At 42.5% G+C, this 24,543-nt stretch overlaps 1 protein-coding gene across 1 annotated transcript in view; it reads left to right on the top strand.

The window, feature by feature from the left end:
- Positions 1–24,543, top strand: part of LOC117282618 (transforming growth factor beta activator LRRC33-like) — a gene marked incomplete at its 3' end in the record, with an annotated part of 135,841 nt that overhangs the window by 21,309 nt on the left and 89,989 nt on the right. Inside the window, 1 exon segment of the mRNA XM_033753008.1 lies at positions 4,288–4,447. Within this exon segment, the coding sequence (XP_033608899.1) occupies positions 4,427–4,447 (21 nt within the window).

Consider the following 24,543-nt stretch of genomic DNA (forward strand, 5'->3'; position numbering starts at 1 on the left):
GGGGGGGTTATTGATGCTAGTCGTCCTTGGTCGAAATGATTTTCTCCAAAGACGCCTATGAGATGAACACATTATGCACGTTCGTGATAACTGGCCTTCAATTAAGGAAATGCCAGAAATAGATGTTACGGATTGCGGCACAAAATTCTCAAAGAAGCTATGAAGCTCTTTCCCTGTACGTCAGGTTTGTTAAAAAAAAGTCAGCCTACTTTCCTTATTTTGAGAAAATGAAAGCAGGCTTTTGAGATTACCTCGCTGTCTGTGTCAACCCTGTCAACTTTTGAATGCATGAACCAATCATTATAAAACCCGGCATGTATATCTTGGCACCGGAACCCGTCTTAACGGCGTACTTCCGAAATCCCTCATATCAATCTGTCTGTATTTGTATCCCACATATCATGGCAGGGCAAAGGCTCGGCATAAACTTTCCTGAGGCAATGAACCCACGGAAAATTTAAGAATTGTCGGACGCGTATGTCTGTGGGTCTGTATATATATACCCCTACCGTTGCTAGGTAACAACTCTTTCTTGAGCCAGATCAGTCCAATTCATACTATTCCATCCATTCTCTTTAAGATCCATTTTAATATTGTTCACCCACCTACGCCTTGGTCTTCCCAGTGCTCTCATTCCTTCTGGCTTTCCCACCAATATCATGTATGCATACCTCTTCTTCACCATTCGTGCTACATACCCTGCCCGTCTCATCCTCCCTGACTTGATCGTTCTAATTATACTTGGAGAAGAGTACAAGTTATGAAGCTTCTCATTATGCAGTTTACTCCAACCTCCTATCACTTCATCTCTCTTCGGTCCAAATATTCTCCTCAACACCCTGTTCTCAAACACCCTCAGTCTATGTTCCTCCCTTAATGTCAGAGACCAAGTTTCACACCCACACAGACGAACAGACAAAATTATAGTTTTGTATATTCTAATTTTTATGTTTTTGAATAACAGACGAGCAGAAAAAAGGTTCTGCACTGAATGGTAGCAAGCATTACCCGAGTTCAGTCTCCTCTTAATTTCCTCCTCAATCAGGTTTCGATCTGTTATCGTCGTTCCCGAATATCTGAACTGTGCCACATTTTCAAAACATCTGTTACCTATCTTTATATCATGATTTTGCCTTGCATTTTGGTGACGAGACAGCAACATATACGAGTACTTAGTTGTCGCTGTGTTTATTTCTAGATCAACCTCTTTACTTGCGTCAATTAAAGTTTGTGTGTTTTTCTTTATGGTATCTACATTATCACCCAGTAGATTCACATCATCAGCATAGACCAAAGCTGATGTGTTCCGTTTAATTTCAGCCCCATCTGGTTTTCCTGGACCTTCCTAATGGCATATTCTAAAGCAAAGTTGAAAAGGAGTGACGATAAAGCATCTCCTTGTTTTAGACCATTCTGGATAGGAAATTTATCGGACAAATATTTACCTATAACGATTTTACTATATGTTTCTTTTCAGCAGAGTTTAATCAGCCTAACTACTTTCATGGATATCCCAAACTCTATCAGAATATTGTACAATATTTCCCTCCTAACTGAATCATAGGCTTTCTTGAAGTCTACGAATAGCTGATGCACTGTCTCATCGTACTCCCATTTTTTCTCCAATATCTGACGAATGCAAAAGATCTGATCTGTAGTTTATCTGTTACGTCGAAACCCACACTGATCATCCCCAATAGTTTCATCTGTGAAATGCTACGTTTGGAGCATCGCTTTGTATGGGGCTGAAACTTGGACACTTAGGTCAGTAGATCAGAAACACCTGGAAAGCTTCGAAATTTGGTGTTGGAGAAGGATGTAGATGATCAATTGGACCGATAATATGAGAAATGAAGAAGTGTTATTTAGAGTCAGTGAGCAGAGGAATATCCTGCACGAAATAAGAAAACGGAAGGCTAATTGGATTGGTCATATCTTACGGGTAACTGCCTTCTAAAAGAAGTTATTGAAGAATAAATAGGGGCGGATATAAATGACCAGACGACGAGGAAGAAGACGTAAGAAGATGCTGGATGACCTTGGGGACAGAAGAAGATATTTTCATTTGAAGGAGAAAGCTCTAGATCGCATCAAGTGGAGGAACTGTTTTGGAAGAGACTGTGGACCTGTCGTCTTGACAGATTACAGGTGAATGAATGAATGGGCTTAACCTTGATTTAAGAATATAGGATAATATTTTGTATTAAGCTGATATCCCATGATAGTTACTACAGTCAGTTTATTCACCCTTCTTGTGAATTGGTACAATAATAGACTCCTTCCACTGATCAGGCAATTTTTCCTTATGCCAAATACGTAATTAGCTTATATTAATAGTACACTGTTAGAATTAAATTAAGATATATATTCAGAAAACGCGGGGCGTCCGCTATGATAGAATAAGCTGTTTATAAGTATATGCTAGAGAGGGTAGTATTGGCATTGCCTAAGCCTTTTTATATATACTTCTTTCAAAATAAAAAGAAATCCAGTGTACCGTGACGGACCGCACGGCGCTACGTGACAGAAACAGGACTCTACAAACGCTGTCTAGTCTCGAAGTCCTGTCTTCTAACGTACGTTCACGTACGTGTATCGAGTCGACGCTTCATAACGTTACAATGACCTTTCAGAAGAGCCTACGTGACATAGATTATGATAAAATAATTTGAAAGATGTATCCTAGCAACCAGACTTCAACACTGTCTTCCTTAGAGCCTAGCAATTAGGAAGAGAAAAGAGGCGAATGAAGTTCTGCGAAGTATGAAGCCTTTAGCATTATGAGTTCAAAGACAGCATCTGAGTTGGTCCATTGCAGACAAGAAACATTCTGTTGCAGTTAATGAGGTTCCTCAAAGGTATTTGTTACCTCAGTAAGTTGCCCGAACTTGGAATATTGACAGATAAGAGAAGCCATGTGCAACGTCTGATAAGCGCTTCAGTGCCTGCAGACAATTCAGAGCGAAGGGAGGCTTTTATGAGGATGAAGTGACCTCCCTTTCTCATGACACGTCTAATTAAGGACTACGCCATGAAAACATATGGGGGAATTCCCTTACTGGGAATCGATCTACAACCCTTCGGCCGTCGAGCCAGTAACCAGTCGCTGTACCCAACTGCGCTTTCCTGGCTACCGTGGCACAAATATAAATGAAAAAAAGTCGACATGAATAGAAGAAATGGGCTAATAATTCAGGGAGTCCAGCGACTTTCTAGGGACTAGATGACTGCCGATCGATTCCCGGTAGATGTAAGGATTTCTCTGGGAACTGAACATCGGATATCTTGACTGATATTTCAGTGATATTCTGCGTTCCTTACACAAATTTTTGGGGTTATATATCAATAGTAGCATTTTTTTAATCCTTTCCAATTCGTCAGTTATTCTACTATCTAAACGCGATATTCTCGCACACTGTTGGCTGTCTTTACGAGTGTATCCTGATTTTTCCCTGCATTCTGGTGATGAGACAGCAACATATAGTTATTTTTCTCTGTGCTTACTTGTAGACCAACCTCCTTACTAGCTTCACTTAAAGTCCTGTGTGTTTCTCTTTATGGTATCTATATTATCATCCCGTAGAGTCACATCATCGGCATAGGCCAACAGCTGATGTAACAGATTATGTACACTAATACTTACTCTTTTATACCTTTTACTAGTTCCGATATATGGATTGAATGAATGAAACTTAATTTGGGTCGTCACAGTTTACGTTTTGTGGTGCCGGATCTATATCCCTGCACTCTGTTATCCCCCGCAACACTTCTCCACCCAAATTTCTCGCGTCCCTCAAAATATTTCCTTCTTCACCCCTCAGTGTGTTGCTTCAGTCTTCCTACGTGCTACATATGTGACATCCCCCCCCCTCCGTCTTTATTCCATCTGCCTCCTTGCAGTCTCCAATGTACCTAGATCGACACAGTTGTCGAAAACCAGGCATAAGAATTTCACTGATATATTGGGTTTCTGAACTTTATCCATCGTCCTGGTTTTTAAGATAGAACGTTAGAACGGACCCAACAGAATAGGTGTTTCCCCTTTTCCTTCACCTGAGGACGGAAACAGATCCAGTTTCCGAAACGTCGTGTTTTTATTTGTTATCTTAAAAACCAGGACGATGGATAAAGTCCAGAAACCCAATATATCAGTGTGTTATACACCATCGTCAGAATCCTATAGTAACTATAAGAATTTCAACTTCATATTTCTTGAAGAAAGTCGTCTTCTGGGATCTGGCGCCGTGAAAACTTCAGAACTTAAAGATTTCTTGATTTCCATTTCAGAGTCAATCAGACAACGTTGGAATGAGGTGGGAATGATGGTTCACAATGAACGCAACGCGAAAACGTCCATCCTCTGAACGGGACTCTGCACCGGAACCGCTTACACAAGGACACAGAACTTCTGCACGGAACCGCCGTTATGCCTACTGACAGATGCTGGGTAAGTCGCATGTCCTGCTTCGTAGTGCAGATCTCGATGGATAATGCAGTGAACTATCTCTTCTGTGATTCGGGGCCCTCGCAGCGATGTGTGTGAATAGGATGTGAGGTCGTATAGTCTCCAAGAAGGCTACTAATATTTTGGAGGAAACTTCTGACTCCAGTTTCTTCTGCCCTGAACGTGTATGACACAAAACCCCCATTCATTTCTACATAGTACACGGCGTAATAACCTAGAAGTGGGAGATCTTCAAACTAATTCTTCTTTCGAGGGAATAAATTGTGAAAAGAAGACGCGAAGCATATTGTCTTGGGCCTTTGTGAAAGGTGAGGATGTGTACCGTCTGTGCCAATACTCAATGGCACCTACCTCAAAAGCTATCAATTCCTTTATGAATGTCTTGTGGTTCTCAAACGTCGTTATCATTTCATCTTTGTAAAAGAGTTGTCTGATGTTTCCGCTAAGCAGAAATTTTTTTTAAACTTGACGACGGAGAGTCAGTAAATAGGTCACAAATGGATGTAACATGTAAAACGTGATATTCTAACCTGTAAAAAAAAATATTTCTCGACATATGCTCCACCAACATTGATACACTTGTCCCATCGCTTTACCGCTGCGTCGAAACCCGCAGCAAAGAAGTCTTTTGTCTGTTGTCTCAGCCACTTCCGCGCCTTCGTTTCAAGCTCTACCTCATCAGCGAAATGTCTGCCAGCCACCACATAATCACGAAATTTTCTTAAAGAATATATTTTTCATTAAATCTTCTTTCAAGATACAGCTTTATATTTGTATTGGCACGATTTAGAATGGCTACTTGACGGGGTTTGGATTCGATGATTGGCTTCATTGCTCTTATGTACTCAGCTCGTAACTACAAGTAATACAGCGCCATCGCTCATCTACAAACTTTACAGTTCGCCGTTACACACACTAGGAATCTTAGCCTTCACTTATCGTTTCCTAACAACGGATTTCTTCACAGTATTTATACCAGTCTCACTGTAACTGCAGCACATACAAAGTCTTCTTTTCACAGCTGCACTCTTTGCAACTCAGATTAGTCTCACCTGGCCTGGGGTCCTCGTTATGTAGCTTCAGGATGGACTGAACAATTCCTCTGTAGTTACAGAAGTGTGTTTACCTAGCCGTTGCATAGAAACAACAGTTATTCTATTGTTGCGTACATGTTCATTTTCACAGGAACCGATCCGTTGCAAGCAATATATGTCTACTCCGGCTCCTCTGTTCCGGCTTTCGAGCGTCATGTCACAATACCTTTTCCAACCAATGTGATACATTGAAGCCTATGTAGCCAAGCTTGATGTCTGTTTTATTATTTTATCGTAACTATTTACATGTTATGAGGATTTTCGTCTGAAATTCCATAGGTTTTACTAACATCGTTGAAATTCTAAGGTTAAGGCTGTGTGCTGAATTTTCACTCTTGTTAACTGCTTTTTGGAGACCAGCCTCTAAATTATTAAACATTTTCTCATCTTGTGGAAACAGATTTTTCTTTAGGGCTGTACGTACTGTTTCAAAATCCTGCAGATAATGTAGCATGCCACTGTTTAATACCTTTGTTAAGAAAACATATCCGAATAATAATGTTGCTAAAAGGCGTTCTTCTTTTGTTCTTTGGTTTATGTTTTGTGTAGTTATTTATTTGTGGATACATTTAAAAATGCCACTTTTTCTAAAACATGTTATTCATATTCAGAAGAAGATCACTGCAAGGAAAAAACCAGGAAATACAGCGGAGCCTCAACTACATCTGAGCCAAGTATAATGTATAATGAGGCAATACAGGCATACAAAACAATGTTAATGCCATCGCTAACACAGTCTCCGCCGCTCCTGCACAACGTTTACATCGCTCATAGAACGAATCGAATGCCCGAGAAAACCTTGGGTTCCCTGGTCACAGTCCCTTGGATCGATGAAGTAAAACTTTAATCTCATCCTTTTCGTCGGAACTTTTAATTTAAGGAAAATATAAAAGTCAACCGGCAATGAATCAGGGGATTTTGGTGGATGGGATAACATGGGGATCCCCCGTTTCGACAAAAACTCGAAGAATGCGCCGGTGCATTGTCGTGCAGAGGATACCAGGACTGTGTTTCCTGAAACTCAGGCATAACGCGATGAACTCGAGCCATCAATCTCTTAATCACTTCTTTATAAAATTTACCGTTTACAGTCTGTTTTCCGGAACAAGTTCATGAGCATAAAAAATGCAGTCAACTTTATTTTCTCCCGCGTTTTCTGCGTTCTCAATTTCTGAGCTTCTTTGAAACTTTTATGCCATTTAAACACGCTTCTTCTCGATAAACATTCTTCATTGTAAACAGTTTCAGCATTTCAAACGTCTCAGTAACTCAGTATTACTGGGATTTTTGGACTTCTTCCATCGTCCGGAATTGTATGTAACAGAGGACCCGACGTTTCGGAAACTGGATCTGTTTCGTCTTCAGGTGAGAAAGGAAGACACCTACTCAGTTGGGCCCCTTAGAAAACGTTAATCTCAAAACTGCTTTCTTTAATTTTGCACAAAACTTATTCGCTCTTCTTGGTTCCATTTTGAAACCTTCGACGAAAAAACTAACTTCACCAAAACAATCGTAATCTTCATATGCATCAGACAAAGTAGTTGAGAATTGCTCATTACATAAATAAACGTTCTCTCTAATTAGTCCCGTTCATCCCTGAGAGATGGCCTTAGTAGCATTAACGTAATAGCATCAGTTCAGGAACTTTATTGGCACATTGTGTAGAGCTTATGGTTGCTCAGAGGAATGTATGTAAATTTCTAAAAATGACATTGAGAACGTAGGGCTTATAACCCTCACTTAAAATAAGCTATACTGAAATACCGAAACTCCCACCCAGTATTTGTTACGATAAGCTTGCGACTATATTGTCACGCGCGACCGCCTCTGTGGTCTAGTGGTTAGAGTTCCTGGTTAGAGACCGGAGCCGCTATTTCCTTGATATGTCCCTTCAGTTATCCTCGCGAGGCTGAGTGGACCCCGCTCCAGACCCGCTACTTCTCAGAAAATTTGGTAGCCCCGGGAATCGAACCCGGGACCTCTGGATCTGTAGCTAGGAACTCTGACCACTAGACCACAGAAACAAAATAAATAAAAGGCAACCAAATTAATCTTCGTGTCCATCTACTTTTTAAAGTGAGATGCATTTTGTCAAGATAATAATTATCAGGCGAAGCATTATATTGTAATGTGTATGAGTGTCACTGTAGACGGGTTTTGGATTGACGGCCGGATTTGTTGGACTATTTGATACAGCGCGTGACTGAACTTCACAGTTCACTATTGCACACTAATGTCCACAGTCACGTTTTCCCTACTGTTGCTTGGTAGCGGCTCTTCAACGGCGGACATACCCCTTCCTCTGGATTCCCGAAGTGTCCCATGCCTCAGCTATCAGCTTATAATAACATCTCACGACGTCTGAACCTCAGTGGTCCTCTAACTGCAGCTCTGAGTCAAAGTCAAAGTTACGTTACGACTGACGGTCAGTCGGCCTTTCTGTCTGTCTGTCAAAGCCCCCATCTTGAGCCTCAGACCAGATTTTTAATACTGTGAGACAGTTGCGCATTTGTTGATGTGGGGTTTCCTCTCTGATGAGAGGACTTGTCTGTTGTTTACAATTCCTGCCAGTCTTCGCCAGCGCAGTCATTCTCTGGTCCGAGTCCTGCGGGACACATGTCCATATTGTGACATGTTGGACCCTACCTCCCCAGCTGCGCGTAGCGGTAACATAGCGCTCGCGTAATAGGCGAGTAATCACCCCGCATCCTGGTAGCTATGCAACGCGCAACGCGCGGTGACGTCACGAGCGGAGCCGAAGTGAGCCGAGCGGAGCCGACGTTAGCCGAGTCCCCGCAACCTTGAAGCTATGCAAAGCGAATCAACAGCGGTGACGTCACCGCGGGATATCGCGGTTGCTAGGCAGCAGTAAACAACTCCGGACAGCGTGGCTAGCAACACGGCACCAGACGACAGTTGTCCGATCGAGGCTACATAAGGAGCAGCGAAGGCTATTCACAGTCAGTCCTGGAGCTACCGCCGAGTGAGTCCTCGAGCTACCTCCGAGTTAGTTCCGAGTTAGCCAGCAACTAGTCAGTTGTATTCTGGCATTTGGAGTGTACTATTTGTGATACTGCAGATAGCAGTAATCGTAAATCTGTAATTTGGGTGATTGTAAGTGCGAATGTGAAATAAAATTCGCTATATAAAATACGGCGTGAAGTTATTTGTCGCGATATACGCCCGATACGCGACAACTGGTGTCAGAAGTGGGATCAGTAACGCAAAACACGTTACAATATTTTACTTCCTCAGATTCGAGTCTGTGCCAAAGTAGAGGTTCAGCTCCCCATATTTATATCACTCAGGAGCATGGTGGCCCAATTATACCTTCAGACACTGGGTTCCCAGTCGCCTCCTAGGACTCGCAGGACTGCGGTGGATGTCTAACTGCAACCGCTAATTGGTCCTGTTAATAACATTTCGTCACGGACCGCGTAGAAAATGTCTCCTGTAGTTTTGTTGTATTCTCTTTTTGCGTGGAAACATTCTTCTTTGCAGAGCCATTACTTATCAATGGCTGTCGTATAGAGGCTTATTTCGCGGTCGTTACCTAACAATGGGTCTACATACCACAATATGTTAATTCGAAACACGTCTTTTAATTCTCTGAGACTTCATGGATAATTTGTTAGATAATAATTATCAACGTAATGAGAAATCTCTGCATAAATACCTTAATACCTGTTTATTGTCATATATAACTCCCAAAAGTTGGCTTCATCCCATTGCCTGTCACATTTCACCCCTTCATAAACTTCGATACAGATATTTATGTGCGTATATTGTGTGGGTACTATGTACTTAACGACCGGGGTTCGATTCCCGACAGGGTAAAGATTTTTCTAACCTTCATAATATCCAGAACGACTCTGGGGCCCACCCAACCTCTTATCCAATGGGCACCAGTGGTTATTTCCTGGGGGCTAATGCGGCCGAAGCACGTGAAACTGACCCCTTGCCTTCATCTTGTACCGAGGTCAAGAATGTCGGAGCTATACCACCAGTTCTCCACAGGTCTTCATGGCGTGGTGCTCAGTTAATTAAGCACGGGGCAGCTTTACGGTTTACATTCACGTTTGTATTGTATCAGTTGCTTGCATCGTAAGACGAACAACTAGATTTGGCAACGATGTCACGTTGCCGTTTTACATTCTACTTAAAAATGGCAGTATTAAAATTGACAAAATTTTTTAGGACCCATCAACAGACAAAACTTCTGGATCATACATTAAGTGGTCTTATGTTTCTTCGGGTTCTGAAGTTCACCCTACGCATATATTTGTATTATTATTGGCAAGGAATTGAAACATATTCTTATGAAGATGTCATAAACTTGACTGGCATATTCGCATCACATTTCAGGACAACTTATAAACTAATGCAATGGTAGTGCCGGAGGAATACAATACACGTTCACATGCGATGATACTCCGCTAATGCTTTATTGTAAAAAGAATGTCCTTTTAGCTATGAATTGTATAGAAACTTCAACTTATTTACGAGGGAGGGTCAGTAAATAAGTCACAAATGGATACAACACGTAAAACATGCGATATTCGAACCTGGAAAGGACATTTATTTCTCCACCAACACTGACACACTAGTCCCGTCGCTTTACCAGTGCGTAGGAACCCGCAGCACAGACGTCTTTTTGACTGTTGTCTCAGCCATTTACCCACCGCCGTTTCAACCTCTTTGTCATCAGCGAAACGTTTACCCCCCCCCCGGTTGTGAATCGCTTTACGCGACGAACACTTCCCACCGTAAACCAAAAGCATTTCTTTATGAATATCCTTTGCGTTGTATCCTTCTTTACCACAAAAAAGAATGCACAGCAGAATTCTGCTCTTCGATAGCATACTCCTCGAGCACGGTCGCCATTTTGACTACTGAAATTAGCCTCTGAACATGCTCATCCGCGTCTGCTACCTATGCTGTCAAAGCTGGACTGTGCTTCTACTTAGTGATACACATATAAAACCTATTACATCCATTATAGTTGCTTTACTTCCTTTTGGAACTACATACTGACTCTCCCTCGTATTTGAAACTGGTGTGCAACTCTTTGATTTTGTGTTTGTTTCTGTTTCTTGTAAATACAGTCAGAACCAACATTTCTTCCAGTCACGCTGCCCCCCCCCCAAAAATCGTCTTTAAAATGTCAACGTCTTACACGTACATTCACACTAATGTTCTTACTCTGTTTTTTCGCTAGGAATCTCTGCCCCAACTTCCCTTTACCTCTATCCGTACCGTTATTTGCACGTCTGCGAACTCTTGTGGTGAAGATGGAAGCAGCGGTTTTCCCCGAAACTTTGGTAATTATTTACAAGACTGCGTGGCCTCATATTCCGGAAGGCTCCAAAAAGTGACACGAATACAGAGTTATTTACGGTTCAATCAGCGACGCTTTCGGTAGCTCAGGGTACACAGTATTAGATTGTAAGGAGATCAGAATATTGTGAATTCTTAAAGGCTTGAGGGGGTAGAGCCAGGATATCGCAATCGGAATAGCGACTGGCTAAGGGCTCGACAATCGAGGGGTCGGAGTTCGAGTCCCGGTAGGGCTAAGAATTTTCACTTCTCCATCTCGTCCGGACCGGCTCTGGGGTCCACTCAACCTACTATTTACTCCTATTTAATGGGTACCGGGAACTCTTTCCCAGGGTGTAAAGCGGCCGGGCCGTGAAGCTGACCACTAACCTCCGACTAGTGCCGAATTCAAGAAAACGTGAGTCTATACACCCACTCCCCAATATGTCTTTATGGCATAGTGCTTAATTAGTTAAGCATAGGGACAACTTTACATTTAAGGGCTTGAGGAAAAGCTGTGACTCGGCATAATTCAAGTTACTCTCGTGGTATATATTGTAAGCGTACGTACCTCGGTGGAAATTATTTAATTGGGCCATGACCTAAAAGGGTGTATGATAGAGAGGTATCTCTCTCTCTCTCTCTTTTTTTTTTTTTTTTTTTTATTGCCACTGTGGAACTCGTGCCCAAAGTTCGTCCGTTCCTTTCAGTTATTTCCTGTATATATAAGATGGGAAACCGCCTCTGTGGTCTAGTGGTCACCGTTCCTGGCTACAGATCCAGAGGTCCGGGTTCGATTGCCGGCGCTACCAGATTTTTTTCGGAGAAGTAGTGGGTCTGGAACTGGGTGCACTCAGCCTCGTGAGGATAATTGAGGAGCTATTTCAAGGAAATAGCGGCTCCGGCCTAGAAAACCGAAAGCCGTGGGGATCCGTTGCGCTGACCAGGCGACACCCTCTATCCGCAAAAGTTGGCACTAAACTTCGCCGACAAGCGGCAGTCGTTCGGTCGGTATAGTTCGCTTGCGGACTAAAATCACGGAGTTTGTTTGTTTGTTTTTGTTCATGTATAAGATGGGAGCTTTGTAATCAGGCAATTTCTGATTATCAAAACAACTTACTGCCGAGCGCTAACAAGTTGCAAGATGGTAAGTTATGTTGTAGGTCACGAAGGCGTCCTTTGTTTGAGTGGATCATGGTTATGCTGTGAGCACTATACATTTATGTGGAAACGTGAAATGTAACATATATAGAGGAGGCGGTTTAGAATTAATGGCTTGCGCGTATTGTTTGTGGGGGAAGGCGTTAAATATAGGCCCCTTGACATCATTCCATAACCAATAGGACTGGAAAGAATTAGGGGAGTAGGATTATAGCTCCACCTTTCTTGGCCTCAGCACTATAGACATGAGTGGTCAGCTTCACGCCCCTGCGGCTTTAACCCTCAGGGAAAGAGTTCCCTTACTCATTGCATAGGAGGCTGGGTGAGCTCCAGATTTGGTCTTGCACTACCAGGAGTCGAAGCCGGGGGAAGCTTGTGTAACAAACGAAGAGGCTTCAGCTGAATTAGCAGTGGGCATTGCGTCAGTTCTTTCCTTTTTGATCTGCTGCAGATTGAACTTTATCACATAAGGAGATACGAAAGAGGGATAAAAACTATAATCGTACTTTTTCTTAATTATGACACCGACAGTTCTTTCAGGTTGTTGCCGATGTTTCGGAGTAATCATCATCAGGGTAGAACCATCTACAAGGGTACATTTTGTCATAAACCAGAATATACAATACAGTATACTACAATATAAGTTATTAATACAGACCTTCATGTAGGAAGGAAGAACCTTGGCCTTGGATGCGCAGGAACGAAATATTGAAGCCGTGGCGGAGCAGGTGACGGTGGGAGTGAGACGGGCAACAGACAGGAGCAGCCTTAATATCTTTCTCTCTCTCGCACCCTCCCCTCTCGCGCATGTAGACATAGTTATCGGTAAATGAGCGTATCTCTTAATAATGATTTACTAGAAACGTGGCTTGAATTGAAGAAGAAACGAGTACATTACGTCTCGAAGTAAACTTGGTGCAGAGGAAGTGTAAAGACTTATATTAAAGTGAACTTAAATGATGAACCCTTTAATTACATGGAAGCAGATAAGTTAACAAGATGTAGAGCTTAAAATCGGGCACCCTGCAGGTATTAAGCGAATAAATTTCAGCAATTCTCTGCTACTTTTATTTTTATTGCTGTTTTGTATAAAGAATGATCTCGCATTGGGGTGTAAATTCTCCTAATTTGCACGACTAAGTATATTGTTAAGAGGCGCCATAAAGATGGATGTTAACAGCGAGGTTTCATTGCCCACCGTTTCACTGCGATTCGCAGCAACTACAGGAGACCCACGCTCTGCTTCTGAACTGCACAAACTCTGCAACATTGCTAGGTCACAGAAGGACACTTTTTCATGGCTGTGCATTTCGGAAGGTTTCTGGTGAACAGAGTGACTTAATTTTAGTCATGTAGGGGCCACACAAGGTTCCTACTGAAAGGGATGATGCAATTGTAGTCATGTAAGGGGCCACACAAGATTGTTACGGAAAGGGATGATGCAATTGTAGTCATGTAGGGGCCACACAAGATTGTTACGGAACGGGATGATGCAATTGTAGTCATGTAGGGGCCACACAAGATTGTTACGGAACGGGATGATGCAATTGTAGTCATGTAGGGGCCACACAAGATTGTTACGGAACGGGATGATGCAATTGTAGTCATGTAGGGGCCACACAAGATTGTTACGGAACGGGATGATGCAATTGTAGTCATGTAGGGGCCACACAAGATTGTTACGGAACGGGATGATGCAATTGTAGTCATGTAGGGGCCACACAAGATTGTTACGGAACGGGATGATGCAATTGTAGTCATGTAGGGGCCACACAAGATTGTTACGGAACGGGATGATGCAATTGTAGTCATGTAGGGGCCACACAAGATTGTTACGGAACGGGATGATGCAATTGTAGTCATGTAGGGGCCACACAAGATTGTTACGGAACGGGATGATGCAATTGTAGTCATGTAGGGGCCACACAAGATTGTTACGGAACGGGATGATGCAATTGTAGTCATGTAGGGGCCACACAAGATTGTTACGGAACGGGATGATGCAATTGTAGTCATGTAGGGGCCACACAAGATTGTTACGGAACGGGATGATGCAATTGTAGTCATGTAGGGGCCACACAAGATTGCTACGGAACGGGATGATGCAATTGTAGTCACGTAGGGGCCACACAAGATTGCTACGGAACGGGATGATGCAATTGTAGTCATGTAAGGGCCACACAAGATTGATAGGGAAAGGATTATGTAATTTTAGGCAGGTTAAAGGCCTCGGAGCCGGTAACAGTAGTCGCTCGGTCTAAGGCATGATCTGTCTTCGCTCGTTCGGATTCTGGGGTCGTGGGTTCGAATGCCATTTAAGACACGGATGTTTGGTGTGTGTGTCCGTTTATTCTGTATTTATTTTCATGTGTTTAGGTAGAGGCCTTGCGACGAGCTGATCCCCCGCCCAATGAGTCCTATGTGAAAAATTATTACGGAACTCAGTAATATGAGGCCAGGGCCCTGAACGGGCTGGAAGAGCCAATGAAAAAGAGGTCCTCTCAAAACTTTAGAGAGCAGAGTGACGTAATCCTAGTAAGGTTAGAGGCTTCAGAAGATTCATAGGGGCCAAAATGGTGTAATTCTAGTAAGGTTGGAGGCCTCAGAAGATTTCTAAAGACCAGAGTGATGCAAATTCAGTAAGATTAGAGCCCTCAGAAAATTTCTAGGGACCAGAGTAATGTAATTCTAGTAAGGTTAGAGACCTCAGAAAATTTCTTAAAGGACCAGAGTGGTGTAATTCTGCTAAGGATGGAGGCCTCGGAAGATTTCTAGGGATCATAGTGGTGTAATTCTACTAAGGTTGGAGTCCTCTGAAGATTTATAGGGACCACAGTGGTGTAATTCTGGTAAGGTTAAGGGCCTCAGAAGATTTCTAGAGACCATAGTGGTGTTATTCTAGTAAGGTTGGAGGCCCCAGAAAAGGCCTCTAGCCTCAGAAGTTTTCTAGGGACCAGAGTGATGTTAATTCTAGAAAGGTTAGCGGCCTCAGAAGATATCTAGGGACCATAGTGGCGTAATTCTGGTAAGATTAAGGGCCTCAGAAAATTTCTAGGGACCAGAGTGATGTAATTCTAGTAAGTTTAGAGGACTCAGAAGATTTCTAAAGAGCAGAGTAATGTAATTTCAGTCGGCCTCATATGTGACAGTATATAAATAGAGCTTTAAAGTGGTTTTATGTGTGCATGCATAATACGCAGTTAAGTAGACTTATAATGGACAAGACGTGACCGCCAGCCAGTCCGTCCCTCCCCACGCACATTTCAGTGCTTAAGTACGGAGATGAAATTTGTAAGTTGGATATGTACATAACATTTGATTTGTTTCATTCTGGTCCGTCACACTAACAATTACAAAGACAAAAACATGTAAGGGTGCTGAGTTTTCAAGTGGTAAAACGTAAATATCACACTGGACGGAGTTGTTTTTGTCTTTGTTATGTACATAACAATTTTTCGGGTTGATGTTAATTATATTTTGGGGATGTTTAACTATTGAGGATGCGTACTGTGTTCCCGATGCTTCGGAGCTATATGCTGCTTCTGTCTTTAGAGTCTAAGTATGTAAGAATATATGTATCATCTTGTATTTTCTGAAAACAACGAGGAATTGGTGGGAAAGAAGATTTGTGACAGCATGCACCTCCGAAACGTCAACCGCACCAACCACATCCACACAATGTAACAACACAAGGCTGAGATTAAAACCAGCAGTTAACCATTGCGAAAGCCTACAATCAGTATTTTGTCGCGTTTGATTTCTGTTTGTGTCGGTGCTATGTAATATATAGGTTCGTGTGAGTCTCTATTCACGTAAAGTACAAATCGAAGTTGTTCGGATGTCTGAGATACAGTCTATCGTACACAAAATACCTCAGTTCAAAAATTACATCCGGGAGCCGGGACAGCTCAGTCGGTATATCGACTGGCTACGAGCTGAACGGCCGAGGGGTCAGAGTTCGAGTTTCATTATAAACAAAATTTTTCTCCACGTCGTCCGGACCGCTTGTGGGGCCTACTCAGCAGCCAATCCAATTTTTACTAGGAACTTTTTCCCCGGGGATAAAATGGCCGTGGCTTGAACCTGACCACTCACCTTCGTCTGGTACTGAGGTCAAGAATATATACAGTAGAACTTGGTTATAACGTCATCAAAGGGACCTAAAAATAGTGTCGTTATAAACGAATGTCGTTGTAACCGAAATGGGCACTTCCACAGTAGCCTTATGTTAGTCACGTAAAAATCTACCAAAAACCGAGTTAAAATGTTGCATTTTTTAGTGAAATACGTAATTAAGTACAGACTAACGTAACATTAACGTGGAATTGCCCAAATGTGTAATATCAAAGACATATTACAGCGCTTTTCACTGACAATACACACCGCACTAATACTGTATATTAAAGGTAGGCCTACTCACCAAATTACAGTAGATTACATCAATTGTTGTGCCTTACTGTACCTAGATACGAGTACAGTAATCAGTTATCTTCATCTGTTTCCTGTTACTTGCCCAATACACACTTTCTAAATTACGTTCAATGTCCATATCAGAGAAATTCAGGAATGAAAATGACGTTACATACGAGGTTGATGCATTTGTGCATGTCGTACTAAGCAAGGTATAAAAACAGTTGCTTTATGAGGAATTAGTTCGTACCATTGAATATTTGACGCAATAGACAAGGTGTCGCAGAAACCGATGTTGCTATAACCAAGTTTTACTGTACATCTATATATAGACTACCGCCCACGTTTTCATGTCGTAGTGCTTAATTAAACACAGGGACGTTTTATTTTTACTGATGTATTCAAAACGAATATAAGTTTTTCCATGTGCGAGGGCTATTCGGAAATTAACTTCCCGTGAGCCGTTACTAAAACAAACAATGAGAGAAAAATGTATTATATACAGAGTAATGCGACATACTTAAGCTACTTCTCAACGTAGTCGCCGCCGGAACTGAAGCACTTAACGTATTGAGGAATAAGTTTTGCATGCCTGTGTCAAAGAAGTCTGCCGTCTGTGAGCCCAGCGACATTTTGTATTGAGAAACACTAAAAAACTTCACAGGGCTATTCAGAACAAAAGACGTGGAATGCTGACATCCGATGTAATGCTCCTTCATGACAATGCGCGATCCAAACACAACTGCTCGCAAGAGAGCACTGCTGTAGCATTTCAACTTGGAGTTGTTTGACCACCCTCCTTGCAGCCCTGATCTCGCTCCGAGCGACTTCCTGCTATTCACCTACCTGAAGCACTGGTTGGGATCACAGAGCTTCAGCAATAATGAGGAGTTGATGGAAGGTGTCAAAACGTGGTTGAGCTTTGAAATACTACAAGGAAGCAGATTTTGACGCTACTGAATGTGACATCTGCAATATGATTGGCTGTAAAATATAGAATCTGCAATATGATTGGCTATGACATATATTGTTTGTAATGTGATACGCTTTGAAATAACTGGCTTCTGTATGCGTTAAGTTATCATATCTAACGAGAATGCATTCTGAAACAAGAAGTTCTGGGAAAAGTAATCGGGTAACTTGCTGCTGGTCTTCGCCAGCATATTCGTTCTTGGTTCCGAGTACCGTGGGGATCATGACCATATTAGTGTGACGATTCAGGGAACCATGCGGTGTCTAATTACCTTCCACTGTACATTGAGTATTTGATACTAAACTGACCCCACAGAAACACCGCGTCCAACGGTTATTCTATTGTTGCCTGTATATTCGCTGCTATGGAAGCTTGTTTACAAAGCCGTTTCCTAGCAATAACTATCTCGTCTGGATCCACTGTTCAGGCTTTAAGGGGGGGGGGGTCGCACACATAGGTTAAGATGATCTATAAGCGTCCCTTCATTTTTCAAAATACGGAATAAGGCTAAAAGCGCATGTACTCTAAAACTGGGGCACAGAGTTGGATAACCTCTGTTGGCATGATGTACATACCGGGCTTCTGTGAAAACCCGTTTATGGGTTCAAAAGATATTGGAAGAGGAACAAATATTTGGATATGGTAATACAAGGATTTAATGGTTCACGAGGCTCTTCTGAAAACATAAATAGAATCAGCCCGTAACGTATAAAACGAGAAATGTTTCTCTGTCAGGTTTATGCTAATAGATGCATTTGCTTTAAATAATTAAATTAAGCTATCCCTGTAAGAGGCCGTGAAGGCCAGTAGGGTTGTGAGACGTCGATGCTCCCACATTTTCTCTAGAAACTCGGCTCACAGATGGCGGTAAGTTTTTCAAGCTTACGCGCCGGACGCCCTTTACCGCCCAGGGAGATTCCTGGTACTCATTTTTGTTAGAGGCTGAGTCGAACCCAGGGCCAGAAGGATTAGGTAAACTAAATAATCCACCTTATCGGGAATCGAACCTGTAACCTTCCGGCTTGTAGCATAGAGCTTCCGCGTGCCCCATAAATCGTTGAGTATCTCCTGAAAATCTGAAGCAATAATAATTTGTCACTTCTCGACAGATATCCGCTCCATATGTCCATTGTTGCCAATTGTAGCCATTCGAGGACATTTCGGAATTAAGTTTTCACAGATTATGCACACTGTGCACTCAAACGTTCCAGAAATATAATTGAGAGACTTCAGTTTAATTCTCTATTTATCTACATGCTGAGCTCAACAGCCAGTGGTCATTTACAAAGTCAGCACAAATACAAACAACAGCAAAATGACAACACATGACATAATAATAGCAGTATAGAAGCAACTTTTTAAAATTAAGTTCGACACTGTATTACAAACTGCATGCTGCAATACCGTCGGATAACAGTTCCGTTTATGCTGCCATCTTTTGGTCTCATCGTAAGTAAGATTATTTTACCTTCGGTTTCTCTACAGGCGGGGCACGCGGTAGCATAGTTGGTTGAGGCACAATGCTACAAGCCAGAAAGTCGCAGGTTCGATTCCCGTTGAGGTGATTGGATTTTTTAGTTAATCTAATCCTTCCAGCCACAATATGGCCCTGGGTTCGACTCAGCCACTAACAGAAAAAGAGTACCAGGAATCTTCATGGGGATAAAGGCGGCCGGCGCTTAAAGGTGATAACCTCACCAATATCTGTGAGCCGACAGTCTAGAAAATGTGGGAACCTCGACTTCTCGCAAGCCTGTGGGCCTCCACAGCCTGTTGCAATGTAGCTGCTTCATTCCCTATAGGCGGCGGCGTAATACTAATCACGAATATGTATACAGATCAGGAAGGTGGATTTCTTGCGTGTTTCCTGCTCAACGTCACAGTTAAGTAGTGACCTGTGAGAGAACTTGCCTAGGTTCACCGCGACATTGGGAAATCTGATGTGAACTTAAAATTCACCGGGTTTTACCAGCCTTGGTTACAGTGGCTTTCTCTTGCATAATAAACCGCGTGTAAACAATAAGAACCAGTTCCTTGTTCAGTGTGAGTGTATTTTGATATATTAATTATTTAACGTAGAAGGTATAGCGACTGGCTACGAGCTGGAAGACAGAGGGGTCGGAGTTCGAGTCCCGATAGGGTCAAGATTTTCTTGTCTCCACGTCGTCCAGACTGGTTCTGGGGTCCACTCAACCTCCTGTCCAATGGGTACCGGGGACACTTTCCCAGGATGTAAAGTGGCCGGGGCATTAAGCTCACCACTCACCTCCAGCTAGTGCCGAGGTCAAGACGATGTGGATCTATACATCCACTCCCTCATACGCCTGCATGGCGTAGTGCTGAAGTAGTTAAACAAAAGAACGGGGTTACCTTTACAGTAATTATTATTCGTAGCTTCTTATGATTACTATGCTCTCTGTGGAACTGAAGATTTTATACTCGTATATAAAATTGTAATTTTGCTGTTTCTCGTGATTATCCAATTTTGTGTGTTCCTCCAAAAATTGAATACATGCATTTCCGCAATAATGAACAAAGAAAAGCGACTGGATGACCAGGGAGGATGTCATGATTTAGGGGAAGTTGGGATCAGTCGTACCACCTTTTCTACTTCAGTCTGTAATTAAGTTGTACAGAATATGGAGTTACTGCCTTCTGGGATATGTAGCCGTGCAGTCCGTTGAAAGTCCACTGATGTTTCAGAGGGAAACCTGAGCCCAATTTGATCCACTAAACAACATGTGTTGTGAGAAGTGAAGCCGTTAGTCTGATATAAATTTACCGGCATTTCGGAGGAACGTATTACTTCTGTCTTCAGGGCTGAAGAACAAGCCAAAGGAAGCAGCTTGCGTCCCGTATTTCACCAGATAGCACACGTCACAATCACTGCTGTGAGGAATTACACGTAAATTCGACTTAAACTTGTATAATTTATATTTTACTTTCTCCTATATTTAGGATATAAAAAATGTAACAGACTGTGGAGGCCCAAAGGTTTGTGAGAAGTCGAGGCTTCCACATTTTCTAGACAGTAGACTCATAGATGACGGAGAGGTTGTCAGACATACGCGCCGGCCGCCCTTTACTCCCAGGAAGCTCCTAGTCATCATTTCCATTAGAGGATAAATCAACCCCAGGGCCATATTGCGGCCAGAAGTATTAGGTAAATTGTAAAAAAGAACCAAATGACCTAATCGGGAATCGAACCCGCAACCTTCCGTCTCGTAGCATAGTGCCTCAACCAAGTACGCTACCGCGTGGCCCCATACTTAGGATCATGTAATGTGTAAGTACATGACTATGGACGGGTTTTTTGGCGACTCTGTTTATTTACCAATTATACAAATGGCTGGGAACTACAAGTAATTACAGGTTACAGGCCCACCGCTAATCTCCACAATTCACAAATCACCACAGCACCCGCTAAACTTCTTCTAGCCAGCTCTGTCTTCACCAGTCATTCCCTGGTAACGGTTCCTAACAGTTAAATTTGATCAGCTCCACGCGGTCAAGTCCTATCTTCACAGCCTCCCGTCCAGAACTTAGCTATCAACTAACTTTCTTCCTTGCTGATAATATCTCGGCACGGACCGCAAACAAAATCCCGTTTTTTCTATTGTTTCTTTCGTGTCCGTTGCAGCGGGAACGTGTTATCGAGCTGTTGCCCAGAAACGGCCACGGCGCGGACCATAGAAAACGCCGTTGTTCTGTTGTTGCTAGCGTTACTTAACAAAGGCCGCTGCTTACAGAGTCGCCGCTTAGAATCAGGTCTGCGCCACAATATATTAGAAAGTATTACGATGGTGAAGATGGATGTTATTCTCGAGATCTTGATGGATTTATACGTTTCCCGAGCAGCTGACTGTGCAAGAGTTGTTTCTCAGTTTTCGTCTGTATGTATGTACGTGTGTGTGCGCCTCGGTAACCCCTGAACGGTAGGAGGGATTCTGTTTCTTTTCGGTACTTAAAGAGTTTGTCCATCATATGTCGGTGGCCAGTTATAATGAACATTCTATCTTCATAAACAGGTTTTGGGCGAAAAGAGCTATGACAATTATTATTACATTTCAGTAATTTGTGGAAGTTATCGCTCTGAATGAAACTGCGTAAGTGACATGTTCATGAAACTAACAGCGCGTGTTACGAATGGCCCAGATACTTGGCCGTTCTTATTCTAGCTTCTTTAAACAGTAACCAGAGGTATACGTTTCCAGGGTAACGTATTCAAGGTCATTCGCTTTGTAATTACAGTTTTGAAGCGAATTGTTAGATAGGAAATCGTTGTCCTTATTAAATAATACCGTTCTGAAAGTAATCTGAAATCAAATGCAACATATTTTCTCGTGCTTTTGAGTACGCTATTAACTAGATATTTCATGTGACATTAACTAAAGTTGTATCAACAGTGACAGATCGAATCTAAAAATATATGCGCTATACCTCTTGACTGCTGTTAATTGATCTGTTTTGCTGAACTCTGTCTCGTAAGTTCAAATAGAATTCACGGCATTTTTAAATCCATGCACTTAGTCCGAAATAAACAGATGAGAGTTACGAAGAAAAATTGAGATTTTCTTACGTAATCGTAAAAAACAACCCGCTCAAGGATGCCAAACGAAAAGAGCACGTTACCAGCTGTTTGGTGAGACATGAGAATAAATCTCAACGTTGTTTAGTTCAAAGCAGTTTAGTTTAAAGTTTCAAAGTTTGGTTTATAATGTTGTTATTGATAGGCAGTGGCCGGAATTTCCACCAATTATCGTGGACGGTTGAGCAACTTAATGTACATACAATTAGCTGTATCTCTATTAGCTACATTTACTGCCATCCTGTTCTGTTACAAACGTCGAGTGCCTCGCATAGTCCCTTGCAAGTAGACTAGACACCTTGCTCCTTACAGGCTAGAGAGAAACAGTTCAGTTAGGTCTCAACTGTGTCCGCGCCATAGCTCAAACGGTTGGTCGCTGGCTTCCCACCACGGCGGCCCGGGTCCGGTCAAGTGGGATTTGTGGTAGACAGAGTGGTGCTGGAGCAGGTTTTCTCCGAGTACTTCGGGTTCCCCTGCCAATCTTCATTCCACCAATTGCTCCACAGTCACCCTCACCTATCATCTGGGGTTCGTACAATAGGCCAGAAGTGGCCGCAGTACAAGGGACTTAGTCCCACCGCACTAGAAATAAAAAAAAAATAGGTCTCCACTGGTCTCCAGCAGACCCTAGAACCATCGCCAGAAGCTTTATACCAATTGCGACAAGAAGGCTGGGTGAATTCAATCAATATTTCACAGAATAACGGGGAATCCTGCCTTGCTGTTTGGATGTAAAATGAGGACTCTCAAAAGTAAGGACTTGAAAGCATTGGACACAAAACAGATGACATTATTATTTCCTGTTACTCCCTCTGAAGCATATGACATCTGTCAAACGGTTCGTTTCACTTCAGTTTCTTAATCTTATGACCATTTGGTAGGACTGCTTGGACAGGGGATCAGGTCGTCGTAACTCCCGTTCCTACATAGGACAACACAAAAGCAGAATAACCGCAGAGAGATATTAGATTAGATATTCGAAGCCATGGTCCCAGTGTCTGAGCGGGCCACTGTGATAAGCAGAGCAGATGAGATGGCTCATGTCAGTTGCTACACTTGCGATAAGCGCAGGTTGGTATTGCCAGGAGCCCAGATGGTTCAGTGGGTACAGCGACGGACTATGGGCTTGACGGCCGAAGAATCTGGGTTCATTTCCCGACAGAGTTGGAGAATTTGACTTTTCCACAGCAACAATTCGGCACTGTGGCCCGCCCAGCATCTTATCCCTTAGGTACAGGGGACCCTTTCCTTGGAGGCTGAAACTGCCCTTACGTGAAGCTGACTACTTTCCACTTTCTAGTGCCGAGCGACTGAATGCGTGGAAATTTACCTCCACATTTCCAGTCTTCATGGTATGGTATTTAATTAAGCAACATTTGTGCTCGGCGTAGCTAACACTGCAGACGGTAGTGAGAGGTGCAAAACTGGAGATCCCACGTGCAAAGGTTGGAGGATAATAGGCAGTCAAACAGGGCAACACAACGCTGATTTTTACGGAAGAAAGAATTTGGGGGAAGCAAAATGGTGGTCGTTTAGCAGTGAGACTCGGGATATAGGGTGTCCGGATGAAAGGTATCCAAATTATTATAAAAATTATATAGAAAAAATATATCTCGGAAACTGTCATATACGTATCCGGTTTATGTCATCGGAAAGGAAAACTGAAAGTTTTTTTCATGCCCGGCTTACGCGCAAGCGCCGCCACATTTTTTCCACCATGTTTGGAATCACCTGGACAGAGAGATGGCTGGGATATGAATTGGCAGAGGTGGACCAATCGCTTGGCCTCCTAGGTCGCCAGATTTAACACCAGTGGATTTTCTCTTGTGGGGTTATATGAAGAACACTGTCTACCAGGTTAAGATCAACGACCTTCAACACGTAAAAGCCCACATAAGGGAAGCTGTGGCTACGTTAACACCAAATATGCTTCAAGCCTGGACATTTGTCGTGCCACCAAGGGAGCCCACATTTAAATTTAGTGAGAAAGTTGTATATTCGGAAAGAACTTTGATAGTTTTCCTTTGTAGTGGTGTAACCCATTAATGTATATAATAAATTTCTTAAATTCTGGATATCTTTCATCCGGACACTCTGTATATTCTAGGGGCCTAAATCGTGACAGTATTGACGAAAGAGGATCTACTAAGACCTGAGGAAAGTGTATTGAGATAATTACAAAGTTATCCGTTATTATGGGATCAGAAATATTGTTTTCATTATCATAAATGAACCCCAACCTCTCTCTCAGAGCTCCTGTGTATTTATCTTACGTCTGAAAGTAATTTCTTCCTTGATGTTCCCAACCTGTCGTGTTTACTTCAATTTCTGGCCTCTAATAGTCGATATTAAGAAGGTGTCTCAAATTGGTTGTTTACAGTGTAAACTGATGTACCGGACTTGTCAAGTGAGTAGCCCATTGGGAAATGATTACGTAGGAATGGCTCTTGTAAGAGGTTCATAGAGTCGGAAACTGCTTTAACATTGTTGTCGGAAAAAAATGATGGTCACCTATATATATACAGCTATATGTAGA

This window comes from Cryptotermes secundus, unplaced genomic scaffold (assembly GCF_002891405.2).
Source record: "Cryptotermes secundus unplaced genomic scaffold, Csec_1.0 scaffold1244, whole genome shotgun sequence".
NCBI classification, from domain to species: Eukaryota; Metazoa; Arthropoda; class Insecta; order Blattodea; family Kalotermitidae; genus Cryptotermes; species Cryptotermes secundus.